Source organism: Rhea pennata, chromosome 10 (assembly GCF_028389875.1).
Source record: "Rhea pennata isolate bPtePen1 chromosome 10, bPtePen1.pri, whole genome shotgun sequence".
Taxonomy (NCBI): domain Eukaryota; kingdom Metazoa; phylum Chordata; class Aves; order Rheiformes; family Rheidae; genus Rhea; species Rhea pennata.
In genome coordinates, this window is record NC_084672.1 from 16,696,408 (window position 1) to 16,720,652 (window position 24,245).

At 39.5% G+C, this 24,245-nt stretch overlaps 1 protein-coding gene across 1 annotated transcript; it reads left to right on the top strand.

The window, feature by feature from the left end:
* The first annotated feature begins 5,560 nt into the window (after positions 1-5,560).
* On the top strand, positions 5,561-19,030 carry FAM81A (family with sequence similarity 81 member A). The gene is made up of 8 exons (XM_062583969.1): positions 5,561-5,607; positions 6,866-7,139; positions 7,919-8,037; positions 13,911-14,040; positions 16,372-16,478; positions 17,709-17,844; positions 18,247-18,442; positions 18,891-19,030. The coding sequence occupies exons 1-8, from the start codon at positions 5,561-5,563 to the stop codon at positions 19,028-19,030; spliced, it is 1,149 nt and encodes a 382-aa protein (XP_062439953.1).
* The last annotated feature ends 5,215 nt before the right edge of the window (positions 19,031-24,245 follow it).

Sequence of the window (24,245 nt, forward strand, 5' to 3'; positions counted from 1 at the left end):
TCCTGTGCTAAGGGCTGCTGCCAGACCAAAGGGTTAGTGGGAGAAAGCGGACAGAACCAGGACAGAGATATATTTTTATGGTAATTACCAGACTTCGAGATGAGGCACAAATATTGATGTGTCTTTTAAATAAAATACCCTTAATCAGTTTGCTTCAAGTACGTGTTGCCACGGACCAAACAAACCAACCGGCATTTGCGGATGCCAGGGCTTCCAGTCTAGTTCTATCACTTCTAGGACTTCTGGGACACATTGGTGCTGCTAGATCCAACAGGTGAATTACACTTTTTTATGTATTAGAGAGGCTTGAGAGAACCAGTAGCTGTATCCATAACAGCTGCATTCTTTGCACACCAGAAACTCATTTAAATCAAGGTAGATTAAGGTGGTACAAATATTTGACCCTAGAGAACCATATGACGCTGCTTAGCTTTTAAGTCCCACCTTGCAACCACATATACACAAGAAAACACTAAGTATCTGAGCATTTTGTTAACGAGAAGAATCACTACACAAGGGTACGTGAACTATGCAGGTGCATGAAATTAGTTGAGATATTTGCAGAGTCAGAGAATACATCACTATTTCCCATAAATGTCAGAACTGCACCAGAATGCTGGGTCTGGTTTGGGGCCCCCGATACACGTGTGACATGGATAAACTTGAGCACGTTGAGCGCAGGCCTGGAGAGGAGAAGCTGAGTGCATGGGGTCTGTGGGGCCTGGAGAAGGGGAGCCTCTGGGGGACTGAGATGCAGCCCTGCAAGGAGGTTACAGAGACAACAGCCCTCTGCAGTGCTGCCTGATGGGAGGACAACAGCGCAACTTGAAGCAAGAGAGGTTCAGCCTGGGTATATGGAAAAACCTTTTCCCCTGGAGGCCAGTCAAGCACAGGCACACACACCCAGAGAGGCTGTGTTGTCTCTGTTCTTCGAGGTTTTCAATATGGGGCTGGATAAAACCCCATATAAAAACCTCCTCTGGCCTTCAGCAGAGGGTGGCCTAGAGGCCTCCTGAGCTCCCTTCCAGCCTGAATTTGCCTATGAGGCTACATCAGTCACTATCCCCTCTCGAAGGCACCTATGGCGTCGTTTGCTCTCGGCCTGATCCTTCGCTATGGGAATAACTTTAAATTCAACAGCTCAGTCAGAGAATCGATCCAGATGCCGCTTTATTCTTTATAACAGTGTGGGCGCCCTGGGAGACTTTTAAGCTTCACATCCGCCAGATATCCAGTACTGCAACGCTTTGTCTGTACAGCAGTGCCTTACCCAAAACAGAGACGATTTGCTATTTCAGAGCGGACGGGTGCAGTAAGTGTGATCCCGATTTCACTTACCGCTTGTTTACCCAAGGTGGTTGTACCAAAGTCCAAACGGTGACGCGAGTGGGACCCAGAAGCGAAGGCAGAGACGTACCTTATAGGCGCTGGCTTTTTCCAGCAATACTTCCTCACCGGGCACATAGCCTCTGCTGAGCAAATGGAGCGATCACCTTTTCTGTGATGGGGGAGGTTTAGCCGAGGCTAAAACCTACATTTGGTTTGAAAATGTAACCGTGCGGCCTTACAAACAGACCCACAACCTGCCGCCGACTCGGGCTGACGGCCTCCGGAGCCCCGCGCTCTGCCGGCGTTTCGCGTACGCCCCGCAGAGCTCCGGGCACCCTCAGAACCGCGCAGCGCGGCCGCGCCGCGGGGCCCGTCCCGGCGGCCGCCGAGCGGGGGCCGCTCCAGCCGCGCGGCCGCCGCAGCCCCGCCGCGCGCGCGTTCCCATGGCGACGGCGTCCTGGCAACGGCTCCCTCCGCAGCGCCTCGCTCCCGGCAGCCGCCCCGCAGCGAGCCCCGCGGCCGGGCCTGCGGCCGCCGCCGCGCAGCGAGCCCCGCGCGGGAGCCCGGCCGGCGGCGGCGGCGCAGCTGGGCCCCGCGGGGCGGCGGGCAGCATGCGGGGCAGCGGGGCGCGGCGCCGTCCTGCCCTCCTGCGGCACTGGTGAGTGGGCCGGGGGCAGCCGCCCGGCCGCCGCGCCGGCCTCGCCCCCCGCGGTGCATGGCGAGGCAGCGAGCGGCAGCGCGCCCTCGGGTCGCGGGCCGGCCGCGCGGGGGGCGCTGCGGGGCCGCGCCCACAGCCCGCAGCGCGCAGCCCGCAGCGAGCCCGGCGGCCGCCGGCGCTCGAGCCGCGGGGGCGCGGGGCGGCAGCCCGGAGCGGAGCGGGGCGCGCCCGCGGCCCCGTCCGTCCCCGCGGCGCCCAGCGGCCGCGCGAGCTGCGGCGCGGGGACTTCGGCCCGCGCTCGGAACGGTGCCCCCGGCGGCCGCGGAGCAGCGCGAGGCTCGGGCGGCGCCGGGGGCAGCGCGGCCCCGCGGCGCCTGCGGAGCAGCCAGCGGGGCTCCTACCGTCGGAAGGGAAGAGCGGCCGCGGCGCCGGCCGGGCAAGCCGGCAGGCTGCCCTGCTCCCCGCGCGGCAGGGCAGGTCGCGGGGCTGCCCTGTGCCTCAGCGAGCCACCAGCGAGCTACGGCCAATAACGCCCCCCGGGGAACACCCCGGCCCTGCCTCCCAGGGACGCTGTCGGAATGAAGGGGCCAGGCGCTCGGGGCGCGCAGGCACGAGCCTGGTGCGCGACGCTGATACGTAGATTATAGCAGAACATGGAAAACTGAACTACTCCAGTTGCGATTATCTGTTACAAAAGGAGAAGTGGAGAACCGACCAAAAATAAACATGCGGGGTGGCCTGCTGAAGCAGGGAAGGGACGCCCCAGCACAGATAACGAGGAGTGAGCTCGGTATCGCTCACAGTGCTGCTTTAGCATGTCCCAGGCACATTTTTTTTCCCAAGCCTTCACATGCCTGGGATCGGCAGCTTACACAAACAATAAAGAAGTATTATAGGTTTGTATGGAATAGGTGTTTTAAATCTCAAGTAAACTGTTATTTTTGGCAATGAGGCTTACCGTTTCTAACCAGGAAAGAAATCTTTGTCTCTTCCCTGGAATGAGGATATTTGGAATATTCAGTAGATTTAATAAATCACCCCAAATTTATTGGGGTAATATATTATGGTTCAAATTACTATGATAATATCAAACAGGAAACAACTCCATTAAAAAAAAATAAAATAAAACTGAACACTTAAAGCCAGCATTTCAACTGATATCTACCTGCTGCTATCAGGTTTGCATTATTAAATCTGGAGCTATGTCAAATTACACTCCTCATGTTTTATCCTGGGCATTAGAACTTATTTTTTCTTTTAGTTTATATTTATTACTTTGCATGGGTAGCACACACAGTCATAATGAGGGAGTATGTCATTAATTCTGATACCTAACTATTACTTTTTACTAGAAATATCTCCAAACCGCAACAAAGTTTAGTACGATTGCTGAACAGGATCCTTATGCTTCCTTTCTGGATGTTGGAGCAGATCGAACCAAGAAATCTGATGGATGGTTGAGAGAGATTTCAGTGTGTACTGAGTGATGTGCTTAAATTAACAATGCCAAACGAATGAGAAGTCCATCTGCGTACATTCTGTTTCATGTGCACAGTTTCTCCAGACATTCGTGTTTAGCTGTATGGCTAATGGCAGTCAGGAAGAAAAAGTAAAAACTTCAAGCAATCCTACGCTAATTCTGCTCCAAATGTTCTTTTGAATTGATATGAAATGCATATCAAAGACCATAGGATGAAACCACTGTGAGTTGAGGTCTTTTTGTTTGGCTGTTTTTTATAGAGAGTATCCCACTAAGGTATTGCTAGATGTACATTTTATAGACTTTAATATTTGTTCTTAGTTTTTTCAGGTAGCATCCAGCGCTTTGCTGCTGTGATAAACATAGCTCTGCTTAAGTCAGTGGGGTAGTCCTGTGTTTACAGTTAAACTGTGTTTAAATGCTTTGCTGCATCAAGATCATTAAAATGTGTTATGTCCCAGAGGTCTAAGAACAAACGAGCTCGGACCTGCTAAGAGCTCAGGCTCTGTACCAGGTTACTGTATAGCCCCTCAGCGCAGTTAGGAGTAGCTCCCTCGGGCTGATGGAGGCGAAAAGGGAACTCGGCGCGTGGGCACGGGGCTGCCGGCCTGGCCGCTCCGTGCCAGTGGAGACCTGTGAGCGCAGCAGTCATCGCAAGCATCCCCGGCTCTTACACTGCGCTTCCTACTCAGGGGCATGTAAGAACTTTTAAACAAGGAGGTAGGTATCGTTACCTCCGCTTTAAATATAGTGAAAATCAAGTCATTAGACATGGAAATAACCCGTCCAAAGTCATTAGGATCACAGACTGCGCAAGGAATTATAATCAGATCTTCTGAATTCCAGGCTAGTGCCGTTGCTGCTCAGCAACCCAGCCTCTCTTAAAACTATGTTTTTTTCTAATTTGTAGTTTCTGAAGCACTTTGCTATAAAAAGAACACGCATACTGTGACAATGTTTGCTCGCTGTTTTTTAGGCAGTGCCTTCATACGTTTCTAACATACAAACATGCTTTGCATTTTGAGATTTCCAAGGATACTCCTACCACTTTCTTATATTCAGAAGCTCATGACTTTGTTTAAACAACCCTGATATTCCATTTCCATTTGTACAGCATATTGCACCAGGTTTCATCAGCACTTGCAGAATTGTTTTCACGGATCAGCCTTTAGTTTTCAGTGAGTATTATAGTATCCCAGAATTCAGAATCAGGCCTCCAGCAGGACATTCATGCTCATTCATGCCATCTTTATATTTAAAAATATGCATTTGTTTTACATAGGGCGGAGTAGTTCGATTTGATTAAAGCTAGCAACCTTTTTTTGAATTTTTGTCATCAGAGCAAAGCTACCGAGCCATATACTGGTTTCACTTACAGTAAGACATCTAAAATGTCTTACTGAAGCTATTTAACAGAGCTATCCTGCTTCAGTGTCTATCACAGTCTGGCTGATTACATCTAACAATTAAAAACAATTTCTACACTTATTACATACAAAGTATGGCCACTCAGATTTGAAAACAAATAGTTAAAAGACTGTTTTGCCAAATTATAGTGATCACTAACACACTTCAGTTAGGTATCTGGCTGCCAGTATTTTTACGTGAAGAATACCTTATCCCTAATATTTTGTTGCCACAAAATATTTTTATTGAGCTCTTTAGCCCATGCATTCTTAAGCTTTACTATAATCTTGTATATCTTACTTTTGTATTCACTGATTAATAATGTCTGAGACCAGTAGACAGATGGGGGAAAAGGAGTTTGTTCCTGTTCTGCCAAACCAGTTCTGTGGGTCAACAGCAGATTTCAGTTTCAAGGCTGTTAACTTTCCCCTTTTCAGGAGCATTGTTTTTCCTATCAAAGGCTTTTTAGCTGTTCTTATTTTCATTCTTTTGCTCTGTTGTATCAATTTTCATATGCATTTATTCCATAAGTGATTTTTAAATTCTTTTAAGATCAGAATTGTCAGCATAATCTTAAACTTTAAAGGTTCACATAAAGCAAAAGCATTAAGTCATTTCACTGCCAGATATAAATTGTTAAATAATTCAATATATTCTTTTTCAACAGACAAATTATTGACCAGAAAATGGCCCAGCGAAGCCCTATCTTCCCGACTCTTGCCCATTCTGAAAGGTACAGTCTGGAATGTAAAACATAAAATCTTCATATTGCAGAGCATTATGTGTCTCTCTTAAGCCCCTATTTATAGCAATGCTGTCATTTTGAACTTTAGCGTTTAGTATGCAAAGTGAAATACTGAGGAGTCATTCCAATCATGGCCCAAATCACAATTCTTTACTTGGCTTTTACTTAACCCTTTTTCAAGAAAAATAAATAGCTTAAACTGTAACTGAATAAAACTCCAAAGATACTATACTTTGGCCAAAGTCTTCTAATAGTATTGAGAAGTGTGAAAAGTTAAGGCAAGAACTGGCCTTTGCTAGCCCTTACATATCTCTATCAACATCATTATGTTGATGATCACAGTAAATTGTGAATTTGGCTCATTAACATGAAACAGCATGGAAGACACACAGTAAATAACAGTTTGAAGAAAAAGATCTCTTCTTTTAAAAGAGGTTGATTTGTATCTTCAGCTTATACTTCCGAAAAATTTCCTTTATTCTTTACAGAACACAGCTGCTGAAAAATATTGCATGCATCAGTAGCCTGACTTTAAGTTTGAGCATCCATGAGCTCCCATGGTTTTTCATGGATGCAAAGCAGTGCAGAGCTCTTTTTTCTTTCTTTTTTTTTTCTTTTTTCTTTTTTTTTTTCCCCAGAATTTGACTTTTAAGACTATAAGAAGCCCTATGAGAAGCCCATATAATTTTGCTCCCTCCTCAGTTTCTACATTTGTTCCTGTCCCATATATGGCAGGACAAGCTTCTGTATAGTATTACAGTATAGCCATTACATACAGAAAAAAGAAATAGATACAAGCTACTACTTTTCATTCTTGGTCTATTTTTTATTTAATTTGCAACAAGTACTTCCTACAGTTACTGCTTTGATTAAGACTGAGTGAAGATGAAAACTGTACAAAGAGCGTTATTTATAAAATTCAATAAAAGTGTGTTGAGTTTGGGTTTTTAATTGAATTATCATTCTGGACTGCAACTACTTTTATAATGCTCATGTCCCTCTGTTAAGGTCCTATCCTGTGCAAGCTTCCTTAAAGAGTAGGAAAAACATCCTGACCTGCCTTTGTACCAGGTACATGTAGTCGCAAACAGTAGATCTATTTATTTGTAGCAGTGGGCCCTCTTCCAGTGAGTATTTTGGTGTTTCTTCCCAGTACTGCTACTGAGATAGCACCCGAATGTCTCCAGCTAAAAGACATTATGAGTTTTATGTGAGCACTTAACAATATCCGAATATTCGTCACCAGACGGGTTCGAAACATACCACTGCACAGCCAAGCGTTGACAGCAGTCCCATTGGCATCTGCAAGCCTAGTGGATCAGCTAGAAGACAGGATCCTAAGCCATGAGAAAACAACGGCAGCCCTTGTGGAGCATGCCTTCCGCATTAAGGAGGACATTGTTTCCACTTTGCACAGAATGCAGAACAAAGGCGGCGGCGACCGCTTGGCTCGACAGCTCTTAGAAGAGCACATCCGAAACATAACTGCAATAGTGCGGCAGCTTAATCGGGACATTGAGGTATGTTCAGAATTTTTCATAGGACTAATACCATTCCAGCTACTTATTCCTTCTAATTTAGTAAGAATGTTTAGCACAGGATAAGTGAAATTAAGATAAGATCTGAAGATCCTGTAGGCTTGGAAGTTGTTTTTATAATTTGAAAAACTGTTTGCAAATTATGTAATTCTTTCAATAGCTACGAAAATAGTTCAGGGTATTATCATATAAACATAGAAACCTTTGTGCTTTCAAAAGCAACATGGAAAATCTAGAGAAAATGAATTAATGTTACACTAATACCCAGCTCAACTTCAGTCCAAAAGCTGCATTGCATAAACACTACGAAATGCCTGAGTTCTGCAATAACCTTTCTTTCACTTCCGACTTACTGACAACACAAGTAACCGAACCCAAGCACTCATTTTTATGAGCTAATTATATGCAGATATGTGATTTCAGGTCTGACATCTGCTGCAATGAGTAACACGGGTGCAGTGGGAAAAACAGATGCATAAATGTTAATATTTGAAGTCTTCATTCCAACGTCAAGGTACACTTTATACAGATGATAGTATTTTATGTGCAGATCACACAGTAAAAATAAAAAAATAATACGAAAGAAAGAACAAACAAACCTAAAAATAACTGGTTCAGTATGATACAAGACAAAGACTTTATTTAAGTATTAATAAAACCATATCTGATTTTACTGAACTACTGAAAAATAAGGAGTGACACTTTACATGTACATTAAATGGGACATAATGAATTTGTATTTGCATATGAATGCCTTGTAGATGCTGCAGGAACAGATACGTGTCAGAGATAATCTCAGCTATGGAACAAATTCTACCCTAAAGAGTCTGGAAATGCGGCAGCTTTCTGGTTTAGGAGATCTTCGGGGAAGAGTTGCAAGGTAAATGACAATACAGAATTATATTTTGAGGACTAGTTAATGTTGTTTTTGTCTTGAAGCATGAATGTCAATGTTATTGATAATAGTCTGAATTCAGCTTCGGCAAAATTCCCAGGATAATATTGCTGTTTTCAAGAATACAAATAATAACCCAGCATTCCAGTATTAAATATTAACAAATATGACCCTTAATTTTTGAAATTAACTTTGAGTAAATAACCTCAGATTCCATAGCCATTTGGTTTTGGTTTAGCTTTAGAAATTACCATGGTTAGACTAGTCTTTAAATTAATTAGCAATTACTACAAAGGCAGCAGGGAACAGTCTGCACTTGTAAAGAACACAGTAATTGCACATTTTTTGCATATATTTTTAGAAGTAAAAATATGTGCATTAAGTTATCGGTTAGCCATTTTAAAAATAAGAGGGGCTACCTGATATATAGGGAGCAGAAAAGCATATAATAATAGAGGTTTTCCAAGCTACTTCAAAGTCCTAGTTACAACTGTGCATAGTCTTGAAGTTGCACCATCACTGGCACTTTTGCAAACATACACAAAACAAAAATGTTTGCTTAAGTGTCCGTAAAGATGAATTCAAAAGATGGAGGATGTATACAACTACAGAAAAGGACCTAATCTGGTATTTTGCCTGGTAATTTCAGTGGAATTACACTTATCCTATTATCTATATTGTATAAATAATTTTTTTTTCTTTTTTTTTTTGCACAACCTGTTTGGCACCTCAGCTGATTTACTGATACCTTCAATAGCCTACAAAAAGTACTCAGAGGGATTTTCCTTTAATTACAGTTTTCTGTTGGATTGTTCAATTGTTTGTCTTGGGTAGTCCAAAGTTTTCCACAATAACTTCACAGTCTACTTCCTAAAGAATACTGTAGAGAGGTTTTAAATATTCACTACGCATCTGATTTTTTTAAAAAGTTACACACTGTCCTTTAATAAACAGGAATGAACTAGATAGGTTTATTTGTCAGATCAGAAAAGCAATTAAGAAATATTTATATGCTACTGAGGAATCCCCACCAAATTTACATGCCTTGATCTGTTTTCTTTAGGTAAAAGGCCCACTTTGAGATCCTACAAGATGCTGAGAAAGGTCCATACGTGAACAGTCACTCACACATATAGTGCCTTTGCTTTCAAAAAGAAAAATCACATGAAAAAGCATGTGCCAACACAGGCCTCACGATGGGGCTCTGCATGACTGAGTACTTGTAATGGGGAATGGTGAAGGACTAGCACAGCCTTTGCTAGGATTTCTTCCATTTATTACTTAGGGCAACTCCCTTCTATTTTGCTTGGGTTGCAACTTACTTGAAAATTTTAAGACTCTACCAAGCTGCCTTATGCCAGACTGTGCAATGAATGTCGCATGCTTGTGCTGATTACCATAAAAAAATCTTTTTACCGTCTTCTAACTGTTACCTTCTATTCAGCATTATGCACTCTACATAAAAACTTTCCTTGTGTGCAGAAGAAAATTAGCTTTCCTTCATCAGAAATCAAATTAAAGCAGTGGTTCATGAGAGATGGTCATTGCCCTTATTTATTTAGTTTCTACTATGAAAATCAATGTTCATGTGAATAATGATTATGGTAGTATCTAGAGATCATGAGTAAGATTGCAATATTACGCTATTGGTGCTATAAAAGTACTTAATAGAAGTTTTCCCTACGAAACACTTTCTGATTACTCTATCCAATGTTTGTTATATAGAAAGGGATGAACTCACTGAATAAAATTTTTCTTTAATGATCTCTTCAGCAAAATCCAAGAAGTGCATCTGGTCTCATTGGCTTTCAGATGAGGTCAAAGACTGAAACCTTAGAAACATGATCAAGTTACCGTGGGTTACCAACTTACTGGGCATCAGCTAAGCCTGCTCTGAGCCATAGTTAAGGTGCTATGCATGGCTTTGGCTCTAGTGAAAGGAGGCTAATCTAACTGAACTCAAACCTCACATTTGCTCTAGGCTAGAAGCGTGCACATGAACAATTGCTGTGACTCAGTTTGTATGTGGTAACTGATGGCAAATTGCGTATGTCTGAGCTTTTTGATCCTGCACAAATTCTAGTCTCGATGTCAGAATTCTGGCCAAATTTCAATTCCACTAATAACAGGCATACTAAATATCCCATTCAACTTCAGTATTGGGGAGAGTATTATTTATTTTCCCAATACCAACTGTTCTGTAACGTATCAATACATCATTGCACAGCTGTCCTGTTAATTCCCGAGGACTGCTGCTTTTAATGGTGAGAAAAGGGATCGCTCCATGCACGTGTAGTTCTGGAGCACAGCTCCCAAACCACACTACCCACCATCTGGAGAAGTGGGATTCAGACAGACCTCACACGTGAGCTCACCTGCATCACCAGATGAACTAAAAACCCTTGCATGGGAAGGCTGGATCTACACTGCAGTTCATGTCTCTGGGCCATTTCTAATTATGTATTGTTTATCTACGGATGTAATGATAAAACATCATTACAGTGGTCAGCATAAATGATGCTGTGCATTTTTCCAGCACCCATCATCATTATCAATTTTAATATAAGCAGTTAACCTTATTAAATTCAGTGACATATTACTAGAAGAGCTGATAGACCCATTACTCCAGCCTTCTGTCCCCAATGTTGAATAGTTCTATATAACACAGATTTACCGATTTTATTTCTAGTGATAATAGACAAGGAGTACTGACCTATTATTTATGTACAAAATATCCCGTGGCCTATGACATTTGTCTGGAAAGTCTACCCCAGGCAGCGCTGTCAGAACAATAGCATTAGCTATCTCTAGAGGCTATCTGATACCTGAAACCTCCAGAGAAGTGGCAACTATACATGCATAGACGGGGCCTACTTTGCATATGCTGTTGATTTTTATGAGCATTATCGATCTGATTCATTCTACATGACCTGGACGTATCACATGTAGTCAAATTTTTTTTTTCTGCACTGCACAATGAATCTGATGCATCAGGGAGGCACTACATGTATGATCTTGGTAAGTACAACAAATCTGCCGCACTCTGGGTACCTGCTGTGCAGGAGATGGGCACAGTGAGACCCACGTGGCCTTGCAGGTCCAGGCTATTCAGAATCTACAGCTCTCCTGTGCTTGCCCAGCAGACACCCTGGACATACCAACCTGGTTTTCAGCTCCTTGTTTTTTCACTGAAATTTTGCCATTTTAATTGAAACATCTCCTGTTATAATAACACAAAAATATTATAAATGTATACATGCCATAATGGCATATCTACATAGCATCGTATTGCAGATTAGTGACGTAGTTCTCAGCCTTATCTAGTCACTGATGATACAGAACAACCACCATCAGGTTTTGATTTCTTAAAGATCACCACCAACAAAAATACTCTACAGTGTGCCAGAAAAATAACTACTGCACACTATGATTTGGAAGACAATTTTTTGAAAATGTCACTGTTTATATCAAACATTATTGGTTTCTGGAATTACACTACATTCTGAAGCTGGGAATACTTGGCACTACAAAATCATCTCTCCATTTATTCTCCATTTACTGATTGCACGTAAGTACAGATCTTGGTAATTGGAACTTTTAGAAAATGCCCTCCAAAAAAACAAACCCATTCTAATGCATATTTGCCCCAAAATTCAGCAGTGTGTGCTTGCAACTGCACATGAAAAATGACAATGGGTTGTTTGTATGACCTACTTCAACATTTCAGGCATGAAGACAGAATTATTGATTGTACATTTCTTTGTACAAAATGGCTTTGCATACAACCTTAACTGTTGTGTGAGCAAGCTGGAAGTACACCTTTTTTAATTGACTTTTTATATCCTTATCCTCAGCAATTATGGTTTTGACTAGTATTCCTCCTAGAATTCTAATTTCTCATTGCTTTCCATGCACTTTTAAGATGACCAAACTTCAAAAGTTGTTTTCAACTTCTATCTTTATATTCATACTCCACTAGTTACTCTTACACAGACAGTCCAATTTAGAAAAAGATTTATAGTCACTTTATCATGAATCTTTAAAGAAATGCCAAAATGGAACTTTCAGAGATAGGAAAGGCCATGGGATTTAAAATTCATTTCAACTTTGTTTTAAATGGTGTTGATTACAGTATCCCTGTATATTACCAAGTAATTTCATTAATATACGCTAGGCTGACACTAACATAACACAGATTAGAACTTTTAATATTTTACAGTTACCTTAAAAATGAATGACCTTTCTGATCACGTGAGTGCCACAGAGAAGAGATGCACTGTAATCAAATCTAAAACAATAATTTGCCTTAAAAACAATTGCAGATGCCTGCTGTTCACATTTGCTATAGTAGCTGCAGAGCCGCTGCTTTTTATAGTTTCTCTCCTGCCTCAGGGAAACAAAACTAACCACTTACCTGAGTCCTTAGGCTTTTGGTGAGTAGATACAAGATGATTTAATTCCTCTTGTTTTCTCTGATTGTAACAACATGGAGAGATTTGGCTCCTCATCTTTCCGAAGAGGCAGCCTGACTGTAAGATCTACAAGTATGATCCATTGCTATGTAAACATTAGCTAGTCTTTCTTCAGATATTACTAATTGTTCCCACTATATTGAGCTGCTAAGTGATTTTTCTACAGTTTTTCTGGTTTTAATGCATTATTTTGCAGTACTTATTATTTTTGTATTGAAATTGTACCATATTATTAAGCAGATGCTCTATTTGTCACTTTAGCTATTACTTTGCCTTTATGTTTGATGATAATAATGGTAGTTACTATAATGGAGAAGAAGAAAATGCATGTTGAAGTGAAAGCTTTCTAACTGAAATGTGACTTTAAAAAAAACATTTAAAATGTGTCACTGGTTTGTGCAATGACTTAAACTGCCATAGTTGTCCAATTTTACTGCCTTTTTCTCTCTAAAATTGTCAACTGCTGCCTGTTCTACGTGAGTTTCATGTATCAGATTTAACTCTGGCCATTATATATTTCCCTTAACAGAATATATACATGACTCATACTTCTCAGAGGTCTTACTCCTGGAATTACAGTACCTATATTTTCACAGCTCAGTTAATGCCCTTATTGTATTTCTGTAGATGAAATCCATCTGACAAAATCATTTTTGAAATGTGGTGGAAAATGCACAGATTCTATAGCACATTTGTCCTGAAAAGGTGATTGCATAGAGAAATGTTCCAATGTGAAGAGTGGAGTCAATAATAAGTATCTTTCAGTACCGCTTTTCTTAGTCTTTAGTGAGACAAAATTGCCATTGCTTTAAATGACAGTTTTAGCTAAATATAGGTCAGTGGCTGTAATTCGCCTCACATTGCTTACTACATTAATTATGTACTGCTATTCTGCAAACAAAAGTATAACTAAGAATGCAAACCTCAGAAGAACACAGTTACAATACAGAAAAATGGTCTTCATAATTATTTTTTCATTAATAAATAAACTCTGTGAAGTGCCTTACTGAAATCAAGCTAAAGACCAAATTATACACACGTTAGCATCTGTCTGGTAGAGTAAGGGAAAAATTTAAGTCACTGAAATTCTACACCTTTGAATTTCTAATGTGATTTTCCCAATTCTGATAACAACAGAGTTAATATATATTCTATCAGAGCTGAGAAAATAGAAGTGTGCTTGTTAGACTATTTGACTCCTATTCCCATTTGAGAGCAATTTTCTGAATATTACAAGATACACCAGCATTTCTTAGAACCTTGTAAGATGATGGTTTGCTAGACAGCAGAGCACTTTCACAGAACACCCATTCTGGAATGCAGAATTTTAAAAGCCTGGCCTTACATTTTATTCAGCTGCTGATTGATATTCATTTATCCAAACAGGTGTGATGCTGGGTTAGCCAGACTGTCTGCAGAGCATAAAATTACATACGAAAGACTTCAGAGCCTAAGTAAAGATCAACACACCTCTAAACTGATCTTAGAATCTAAAGTCAAAGAGGCAGAAATACAGGTATGGTACATAGACCAAAGTGCTCCGCGTACGGGTGAGAGTCATCATCTAATTCACACAGACACCAGTGTTGTTGGCCGTTATCACAGGAGGTCACAGATTTACAAATGGAGAGATATCTGCTCAGAGTCCTCATCAGATTGAATTCTGGTACCAAGCTACATTCTTGTATTGGTCTAACTGAAGGGAAAAAAAAATAAGTCCTTAGCTGGCTGCCTTTAGCATGCTGTGTAAAGCATTTTAAAGGTACCTAAAAGAACTCCTGGAATGAGAAAACTTCTGTGATTACTAAAGAGAAGACTTTATTGAGGGAAAATTATTAACACAGAAGCTGTACAAAACTACGGTAAAAATACAGGCACCAGCATTTCTTGCTGTATGTTTTGATTTCTGCAAACACTTTACCTGAAATGTTCATCAGGATCACAAGCCTATTCCAAGGACTGAATTGTTGGAAGTGATGCTATAACCTATTGCCTCCTATTTCTGCCTCCTTTTCAGCAGAAATGCAAGTGAGAGTAGAAAAATTTCTGGTTTCTGTACTGTTATATGCTCTGATGCAGTCTAGATCTATGTCTGGGAAATTAATAACTGCTAACTACAATAGGTAAACTCATAGAATTAACCAACTGTCAGAAAGCAAAATCTGTCCCAGCATATTTATTTCTTGGAGTTGGGCAGAAAAGACATCAATGGAGACACTCTCTGTGATTCTGTCATATTTAAAGGTTTAAAAAATAGAAAGTCTAAGTTCCATAATCTATTATAGGACGAGGATCACTCTATATCTTCTGAAGTGGCAAGCAAGCATTTCAATCACATACAACAAAAATTGCGCTGTCGCATCGCTCAAAGCTTGGTTTAGATGGGACATTTGTTTTCTTTGTGTGTGTGTGTGTGTGTGTGTGTGTGTGTGTGTGTGTGTGTGTGAATGCCACAAATAAAGAAACGGTACATTTTCTGCACTTACTAAATTATTACAAATATTTTATAAACTGACAACATGTTATGCTAAGAAACACAAATATCTCATCACAAGATATTTTGAAAAAAATCTGGTAAATTAAAAACATAGTTTTAAGTAGCAACTTATAAAATTTAAATTTCACAAAGACTGTGACTTGGCCTCCTGGAAACAAGAGGTCTGTTGTCCTTTACCTCTGGCAGAATGAAACAGCATTGTGGCCAAAAAGAATTTAGGCCTAGAATGAAGACGTAACATCTACTATATGTGCATGGACATTATTAGCTATTAGGGATATTCTGCTACAGATTCAGCTCTTACAAATGCAAACTGGGGAAAAGAAAGGTGAAGTGCAGAAAGTATCTGTATGTTTGTGTCATACTAAGAGACTTCGATATTTATATGACTGAAGTACATATTTATTATAAAAATAGATCATATCTCATGCATAGCCATGTCCTTTCATCCACCCTCTCTCCCCCAGCTCTTTTCATACCTTAGAAGTACATTTGGGACAATGGAGTTGAGTCTTGGCCTTCTCAGCCTGATATCATGTGTATGTGAACATGTTTTTGAAGGTGTGCAATACAGAGCTAGCTTGTGGTACTGTGACTCCAGTAATCGGTCTGCTGGGGTTTCCTTCCATTGTGTATGAGACTGGAAGGGAGCGCCAAATGCAAGCAGGCGCTTATGGCATTAAGGATTCTACATACCTGCATCTCAGTGTCTTCCCATAATCCCAGGCAACAAAGCCACTTTACATCTTGATTCTACAGCAAGTAAATGGTTAAAATTGACTTTAGCTTGCTTGGAAGACTCTGTATAGTACCTTGGCATGTTAACATGCTAGGAACATTGTCGTGAATCTTGTAAAATCAGATATATGCCAGTAAATATAAAATAGAACTTTGTAAAATTGTGATAATTGTTTTGTGAGAAATATTTTATGTTAGTAAAAGGATATCTCCAATTAAATCCAGAAATTTTATCAATATAACAGCCATTATATATTGAGTGCTGAATAATATCACCCAGTATTAGTGGAGTGCTATGCTATTCATTTTCCCAGCTTGTGTGTTATGTTTAGATGTATGGATCTTGTGAATTCAGGTATCTTGAAAGAGAGAGCAGGCAAATGCTTTTAAGGCAAGAGTGTTCAAGTTAATTACGGCTGACAAATTACAATTTTCTCAATGTTGCTGCTTTTGTTTTGTGAAATGGTATATTTTTCATGCTAAAAAGTGCAGATTTGATGATTTTGGAAATGTCAGCAAAATTGGCCCTTCTTAATATCTCCTCTAGTATTATGAATGAGAATATGTGATAAGATCTTGTCGAAAACTAGTAAATTCAGAATTCTGTTCCAGATTTCTCATCTTCTGAGCAGAGTAGAGCAATCAATAATGCAACAGGAAGCGAAGCTGAAGATCGCCTACAAAGAGAGCAACCAACAGCTCCACCTGCTGGACACTAAGTGAGTAGTCGCCTTACGGGAAAACCTGTCTTGTCCCCACCATACGACCCGAAAACCAGAGACCCTTTGCACGACTGTAATCTTCAAGTAAGGGACAGGTCTACGAAAGCATTTAGCTGTCTAAGTATGTACATGTCACATAGTGTGTCAAGTGGCACTGGTTTTCAATGAGAAATAAGGCCCTAACCTGGTTAGGCATTTTTGAAAATCCCATTAAGCCCCTAGCTAAATATTCAAGCAGAACTTGTATTAAAGAAAGAGTATAGTAAGTATTTTTGTAGAAGCAGCCTGGTACCATTTTGCAAGGAACCATGTAAAGCAAAGAACAGCACATGTGGGTGCTGAGCTGGGCACACCAAAAAGCCAATCCCACAGTTCACCAAGGGTTACTGCTTTAAATTGGCTGCAGAAATATGTATACAATTACCTCAAACACCTGAATTATCCTTGATGAACTAACAACGCTAACAGCTAAGAATTTAAACTACTACTAGACATTTATAGGCATATACTTAATCCAAACATGGACTCCTCTCCATGCACTTCATCCAGAGGCAATTCTGGTTTAAGGTGCCCTTCTCTTTCCCCCTTCCTGCTTATTGCCATCCTCATGCAATCCCATCAGTTATGTCAGTAAAACTATTTAAAAAAAGAGATAAGAGAACCAGACTGCAACCATTCACTATAAAAAAAGGGTTTCTTTTTCTTCCTTTGATCTTTTCCCCAGACTGTCTAAAAAAAGTTTTACTGGCACAAGTGGTTGGTGTAAACTTGAGGTAGGTATAGGTGACATGAGTCAGGACTACACAAACTGCCACTGCTACTAGAAGAAAAGGTCGTCAAATCCGTATTCAGACTTAAGATCCATGGACATGAAGATTATAACATGAATGGGTGATCCCATTCTGTTTCCTAAATTGAGAAGAATTTGCATCTGTATTAGCAGCATATATATTATTTGCATCTGTATATGAGGCATACTGCCTCAAAATGTTGTGATGTGGTTCACACAAATAATTGCTATTTTGTTGCATTCTCTCAGGCTTTATTTACTAAAACAATTAAATATGTTACTTTTATCCAAAGCAATACCCTTAAAGTTCATAATTTCACCTTAATATGTCAAAAATGTATTAAATTATCATTCAATTTTTATGAAAATCATCATAAACAATCACTGCTGAATCAGCAAAAATTCTGCTCTATTTCCTAATTTATATTTGCTTTTAGATTAAAAAATGCTGTTGAGGAACTCAGCAGCCAGATTTTGTCTGCACGTAGCTGGTTGGAACAGGAACACGAGAGGATTGAAAAAGAGCTTGTGCAAAAAATTGACCAGTTCTCATTGACTGTTAAGGAAAACACAGTAAGTTTCAATAAATGTTTTCAATAAAAGTTTAAATAAAAATGTTCTAATACTACTTCTCAAAAGGTACACGGAAACATTATTAATAACAATATAATGCTATTATTTGGGTGGGCTTTTCATTATCTGTGTAACTCTCAACTCTCTTCCCATTCATGTCAAATACAATGTTCACATGGCCTGAGAATCTTGAAATAAATCAGAACACTTAAATACATCACTATTTTAGCCTATAGTAAATCAAGCCAGTTTAAGATGCTTTATGAAATAAAGTATAATTCCTTACACCTTTAAATTTCACATAGGAAATGATGATTAATTAATACCTATTGCATATCTGGAAAAGACCACTCTAATTTCATATACAGAGTAACCCATTAAAATTATTTTTCTTGGCACCAGGAAATGAGTGAAAGAGCTATAGAAATGAAATTCAATCAAATGTCAGAGAAAATTGATAAAATAGAAGAGCTACAAAAGATAACCATGGAAGCACATGAAGCGAAACAGACTGAAGAAAAGATAAATGTTCGTATTGGCAAACTTCAAAATGAGATTAATGAAGATATAAAAGAAATGAAAGCTGAAGTTAATGCTGGTAGGACCATAGTTCACAAATTCTTTATTCTGAATTATGGTGACAGTGCTTGACCTATAGTAATTTGCAAAATGTGTTTGATTGTATCAAAGTAATTTTAAGGCTTTAGGGGATAGACGTAAAGGCTGTGCCTGTAGCATCCAAAAGGATTTTCACTAAATTTGAAATTCACAGCAACAAGCTATCTTATTAGCTTAGCTTTTTTTCCTCCTTATAGGAGGAATTTTTATAGGTATCTATGTACCTAGGCATAGTTAGGCTGCAATCAGGGGTGGGGGTTTTCCGCCATCAGCACGGCGGCACAATTAAAGCCCTATTTTTCTGTGGACTTTTGCTGTCCTCCTAGTATAAAAATGAATTGTTATGGTAGAAATTGTATCCTGATATTAGTTATCTCACATTATTTTGCTTTTGATTATAAACTAATTCAACTTTCATCTGCAATTAGGATTTGCAGCTATCTATGAGAGCATTGGGTCTCTACGGCAGGTTCTAGAGGCAAAAATGAAACTTGACAAAGACGAACTCCAGAAGCAGATCCACCAGATGAAACAGGAGCTTCCACCATGGGCAGAGGCTGGACCATGATGCCAAGATTTTGTCTAAGAGCATCTTGCTTACCTGTCTGAATAGCCAGGCTCTAACCTTGTTCCAGTCTGTAATCTAAATGAAATGCATGGATCAAATGACATGCTGCTGTCCCACAGGTCTGTATGTTGCTCTAAGTGGCAAATGCAAGCTTTTAATAGATCAACCGATAAGAACCTTTATGGCCCTCAGGTGCTGATCTGCCACTGCACTACTCCCATTAGTTTCAGGAGATTTACAACTGTGTAAAACTGGAGTAATATATTGGTAAAGCTGGCACCTAATTTGCTAAAGGCGAATCAGTGGTCTCTAGTTTCGTAGGCTTGATCAGGCAGTTATATGCTTATATATATATATATATATATATATATATATATGTATGTATGTATATATAAGCATCTGCACTCTCACTATTATTATTTTCTTTTTAAGGACAAAGTATAATATCAGGTTAGCAGGGTTCCCCGACTGACACAGATTACTGTCTTTGAGGTCAATGCACATTTTACAGTGACTTTCTACACCATCAACTTCTTGGGAAACAGAATTGGCAGTGAACAGCCCAATTTTCAAAACCTAGATACCATTAGAAAACCTTTGTGTAGTTTTACAAATATTCTCTGTGCGTGTGTGCGTATAAACTGAAGAGTGTTATATAATATAGTTGTGGACTAATGACTCATGAGCAACATAATAACCTTAACTTGTGTATTTAAGTATTGTGACCTTTCTAAATTCATACGCAAGTGGACATGAGATGGGGTGAAAGATCTATACACAGTATTTTGTAACTAGGCATGCGCTCCTGTGACTTGTTCCATTATATCAGTAAAAACTTTGAAGGTTTAAAGACAAAAGTAAAAGTGATATTCTAAAATATTCTGGAGAATGTAAAGTGAAATAAAATGTTTATAATCTGCTTAGAAATTTTTACTGACAAAGTAAAAAAAAGGACTTCAAATTTACGTAATTTGAATAACTTACTATGTTCAAATTGGTAATTGAATTTACAGAATTTCCAAATAAAAATGGTGCTTATTTCCAGTACCATCATAAATTACACAATGAAAACCACCACCCATAAGGTGTAATAATCTAGACTGGAAAATAAATATTTTTATTTTATAAGTTCATTCATAGCTTAATACTGCTCTTAATGTTTTCAATTCTTGCAGGATTAAGCATTTATGAAGAATAAAAGGCCTCATCTGGTATCCTAATTTACAATTAATATTAGCTAGTGAACAAAAAATACTACTAGCTTACATAGGCATTACTGTTAACATACACAACAGGATATCTCTGTACTGTCTTTAATGGACTTTTCTTTTGGCCAGTATTGCTAAACAGTGTTCCTGTTGGGACAACCAATGACAAATACCTCAGCACTCCCATGAAACAGGGTTTAGCCTGTGGAGTTACCACTATAAAGACTGACTGCTCCAAAGACAGACTCACTGACTTGTGTAGGACAGCAGTGTGTGTAAAATCAAGACAATTCCAAAGTCTCTGCAGGATTAGCACCTAAGTTGGTATTCATTTCCTACATAGTTGAAAGTATTTTAATGTATCAAAAGATACCTGAAATTTTTATGACTTCAGTGTCCAGTGCTCTCCGATAACAAAACTGCCTCTCTTATTCCTATTTTGTATCACCTATGTGTTGTAAAATATTTTTACAATGACAGCTAAAGGAAAAGCCCAGTCTACTGAAGGGAGGCAACGAAATGTTTCCAGATATTTCTTAAGACATTTCTTAAGAATTCATTCTTTCCTCATATCTGTATTCTTATCTATTCTTGAATATTTCAGTAATGTTTTGTAAAAAATATCCTAACAAGAAAAAACAAACAGAGACGGAACAAAAACTCTACAGCTTTTTTCTTCAGTAGCTGAAAATCTGTACCTGAGAGACTCTTGTATGATATGAAGAAGCATACAGGAAATCAGAGAAACAGTTTAAGTATGATTTTAATAAAAATTGTTTCTCTTGTAAAGTCATGTGTGACTCATTCAGATATAAAACAACACAGAAAATACTAGCTAATTTTACTTTTGCTATTTCGAAAATATTTTTCCTAAACCTGAGTACAAGAAAACAATGAAAACTCAAAACAAAACAATATTGAAATCTGAGCTACTGTTGATCAGTGTCTTCAAATTACAAAGAAGTTCTGCTACGTGGGGGAAGGCACAGGTTGGAAAATGGGAACTGTATGTCAGAAGGCAGAGAGAAACCGTGAGCTAGGCCTAGATGTACATGAACACACACATGCGAGAGCGCACATGCACACACGTTTAGCCTTCCCACATTCCCTGCTTTTCCCTAGACTGGTCTAACTGGTCTACTCAGCCATCTGTGAAAGGAACCACATACTGCTGGTCACAGATGTAGTCAATAGTTCACTGACCTAAACCGCACCTGCGCACAGCCTCAATATTCAGCTGTGGGCCAGAAGGCTCATGGAGATCATGGCATATATTTTCCTCAAACTTAGGGTGTCTGCCTGGGGTCTCTAGTAGAAAGGGCAATACAGCAGGGTAATGCAGAGAAATCAAGATGGAAAGCAAGAGTGGAAAAAAGCATTACAAAGCAAGCAGAAAAGCTGAAAAAAAAAACAGAGAAAAAGAGGTAAGACAGAATAACGTAGTGATGGAATGGTACCCTCTGGAGCAAAGGCAAGGAAAGGTGTTTACTTGCTGATGAAGCACAGGACAGGTTTGAAGATTAAAACAAAGCTAAAAATTACAGAAATTAACAGCGACGTATTTGTTATAAAACACAGAATCCACAGAATTGACGTATTTATTGACTTGTCATAATTTTTGCTTCTACCTGCTTGCTGCGTTTTAGCAAATTTGAACAACAGAAAAAATAAACTGTTTTTTTTCCCCTTCAATTACACTCTTCTGCACAAGCTAGGCCTACAATGTCTTGTCTGCATATTCTGCCAGGGACTGTTCATACTCCTACTCCTTTAATGAACTGGAATATCTTATGCTGGAGATTGGGTTTGTTCCATATGCTTGTTTGTATTCCCCCAATACCCCAAATAAAAATGCAGTTAAGGCTCTGTAAGGTCTTCACCGTTTGTGCCTACCATTAAGTTTAACAGATACAGAAGCTCATTAAATTGTGAGGCAGATTTTTTCCCTGGTTTTTCATTTTATAGGTAAGGGGTGGGGGACAAGGGACACCAACCTTTTGAACAAAAAGTACAAAACCAGGAAACTCCAAAAAAGACCTGCTAACCATGGCTACAACTGACTTCAGATACCAGCAGGACAGCTTGAATCATCAGGTCTGGCACTATGCACCCCGAAGAAAACCTTCCTGTCTTGAAAGGTGTGACGAGATCAGTTAAGAGCTCAGGCAGGAATGTGCATCTCACTCAACTGGGTATATTTTGCTTTTTGGAAGTTTGAGAATAAGCAAAGTTCAAAAGATAAGAATTATCACTATATTTTCTCTGGGCTGTCTGAGTTCTTCTTACAGAACCAGAAATTAGTGGAGTGTCTGCAACTCCAATCCTTGTTACTGGAGAATGTCTCAGTTCTATAAACATAAATTCAAGCTTCATATCACTATGATGGCTTTCTGCAGAGATAAGGAGAACAAACAAGAAATGCTGTAACACACTACTTAGAAGGCTGAACCATCCTTATGATTTAAATGTAAGTTGCATTTCCAAGAAACTTTCTGATTTCAGAAAACTTTCTCCATCTTCCTTTCCCTCTACCACTTTACAGAAGTAGCAGTTACAAATATCTGTAACTGTGTGGTTGGAAGTGACTATGAGCAGAATACACAGCAAACCAAAACCCCCAAAGCTCCAAATTCACAGGTGAAATCACTCAGATGGGATAGAATAAAGTGGTGAAGGGACACCAGTATTTTTTGATTTGCCTTTTAGACAACCATTGTTCCTTAAACTCACAAACTGCAACACCTAAGCTCCAAGTCTGGATACTCTTAAATTAAAGCCAAGCCAAACCAAACGCCAAAGTAAACTCAAGGTAGAACTCTGTAATGTGATAAAAAGAGCAGATGCTGTATGAAAGGGCTGGTGCTGGAGTAGGGAGCCCAGAGCTCCAGATGGGAACCTCACACTAATTCTAGTAAGTCTTCAAGCTCTTCCCATCGCCTAAACCACTAGCCAGACTCAAATTTATTAGTGAATAAAAAAGCAAGCAAGCATGTTCAAGTATCTACATGACTTACTCAGGGCAACTTATCACACACCTAAGAGCTAGCTTTCCAAGGAAATACAAACAAAAGACCTTTGGCTGAAGGTGAGAAAAACAAAGACACAAATCTGGCTCACTATCTTGTCCTTTAAATCTGGAAAGACAAGAACAAAGTTTTTATGAACTCTGTGTTGCATACTTCCCTTATTTACATATCCTGTGGCATTTCTGTCTTTGCTTTCTTTATATCCTGGTTACCAGTATCTGCTGTTATCTGACACTATGTTACATCAACAGTGTACTTGTATGTTGTGGTCAACATGTCGCTGCATTTGGAAGATAGTATCTCAAGTCTTTCTATTTCTTCTTAACTTCTGCTTCCTACTTTACCATCTGGCAGTTTTAGTTTAAAAAAAAAAAAAAAAAAAAAAAAAAAAAAAAAAAAGAGGAGGAGGAGGAGGAGGAGGAGGAGGAACAAGAGACATAAAACATACAACTTTCTTTCCTCTTAGAAAAATTTCTTAACTTGGCATTTATTTCTCATTATAGCATTTTATATGGTCATACTCTTTTCGAGAAGTTTCACTCAAACAATATGCATGCACACTGCTAGTCCTCTATTATGAGCAGAAGATTAACAAAGACAAAAATACTAAGCACCTCAAGCAGAAGGTTCCTGACTTATCTTTTTAATTATTATAAATAAAGAAATAGCACATACTATTATTCACAAATACTTTTTAAAAATAACTTACCATACCTCCCCACTGGGTTACTTTGCTACACCAATGCTGCAGCAAGAACTGGCAAGAAAACGCAAGAAAACCTGGCATAGGAAAATTATTTCTGGAATAAAGCTTGCAAAGTCTCCATCATAAACACATCATTTCTGAGAGGAGCAGTACAACACAGAGAGTAACAGGTACAGGGGGTAGCGAGTTCCCGTCTGCCCTTGCTGAGCCAGCCGCGGCCTGTGGCCTGGCCCCAGGAGCACGAGCCGTAGAGCCGCGCGAGGGGATGGCCGCTG

Coding starts and splice junctions, on each gene's coding strand:
- FAM81A (XM_062583969.1), top strand. CDS start 5,561: ATGGCCCAGCGAAGCCCTATCTTCCCGACTCTTGCCCATTCTGAAAG. Junction 5,608..6,865: donor ACTCTTGCCCATTCTGAAAG/GTACAGTCTGGA, acceptor ATTCGTCACCAG/ACGGGTTCGAAACATACCAC. Junction 18,443..18,890: donor GAAAGCTGAAGTTAATGCTG/GTAGGACCATAG, acceptor ATCTGCAATTAG/GATTTGCAGCTATCTATGAG.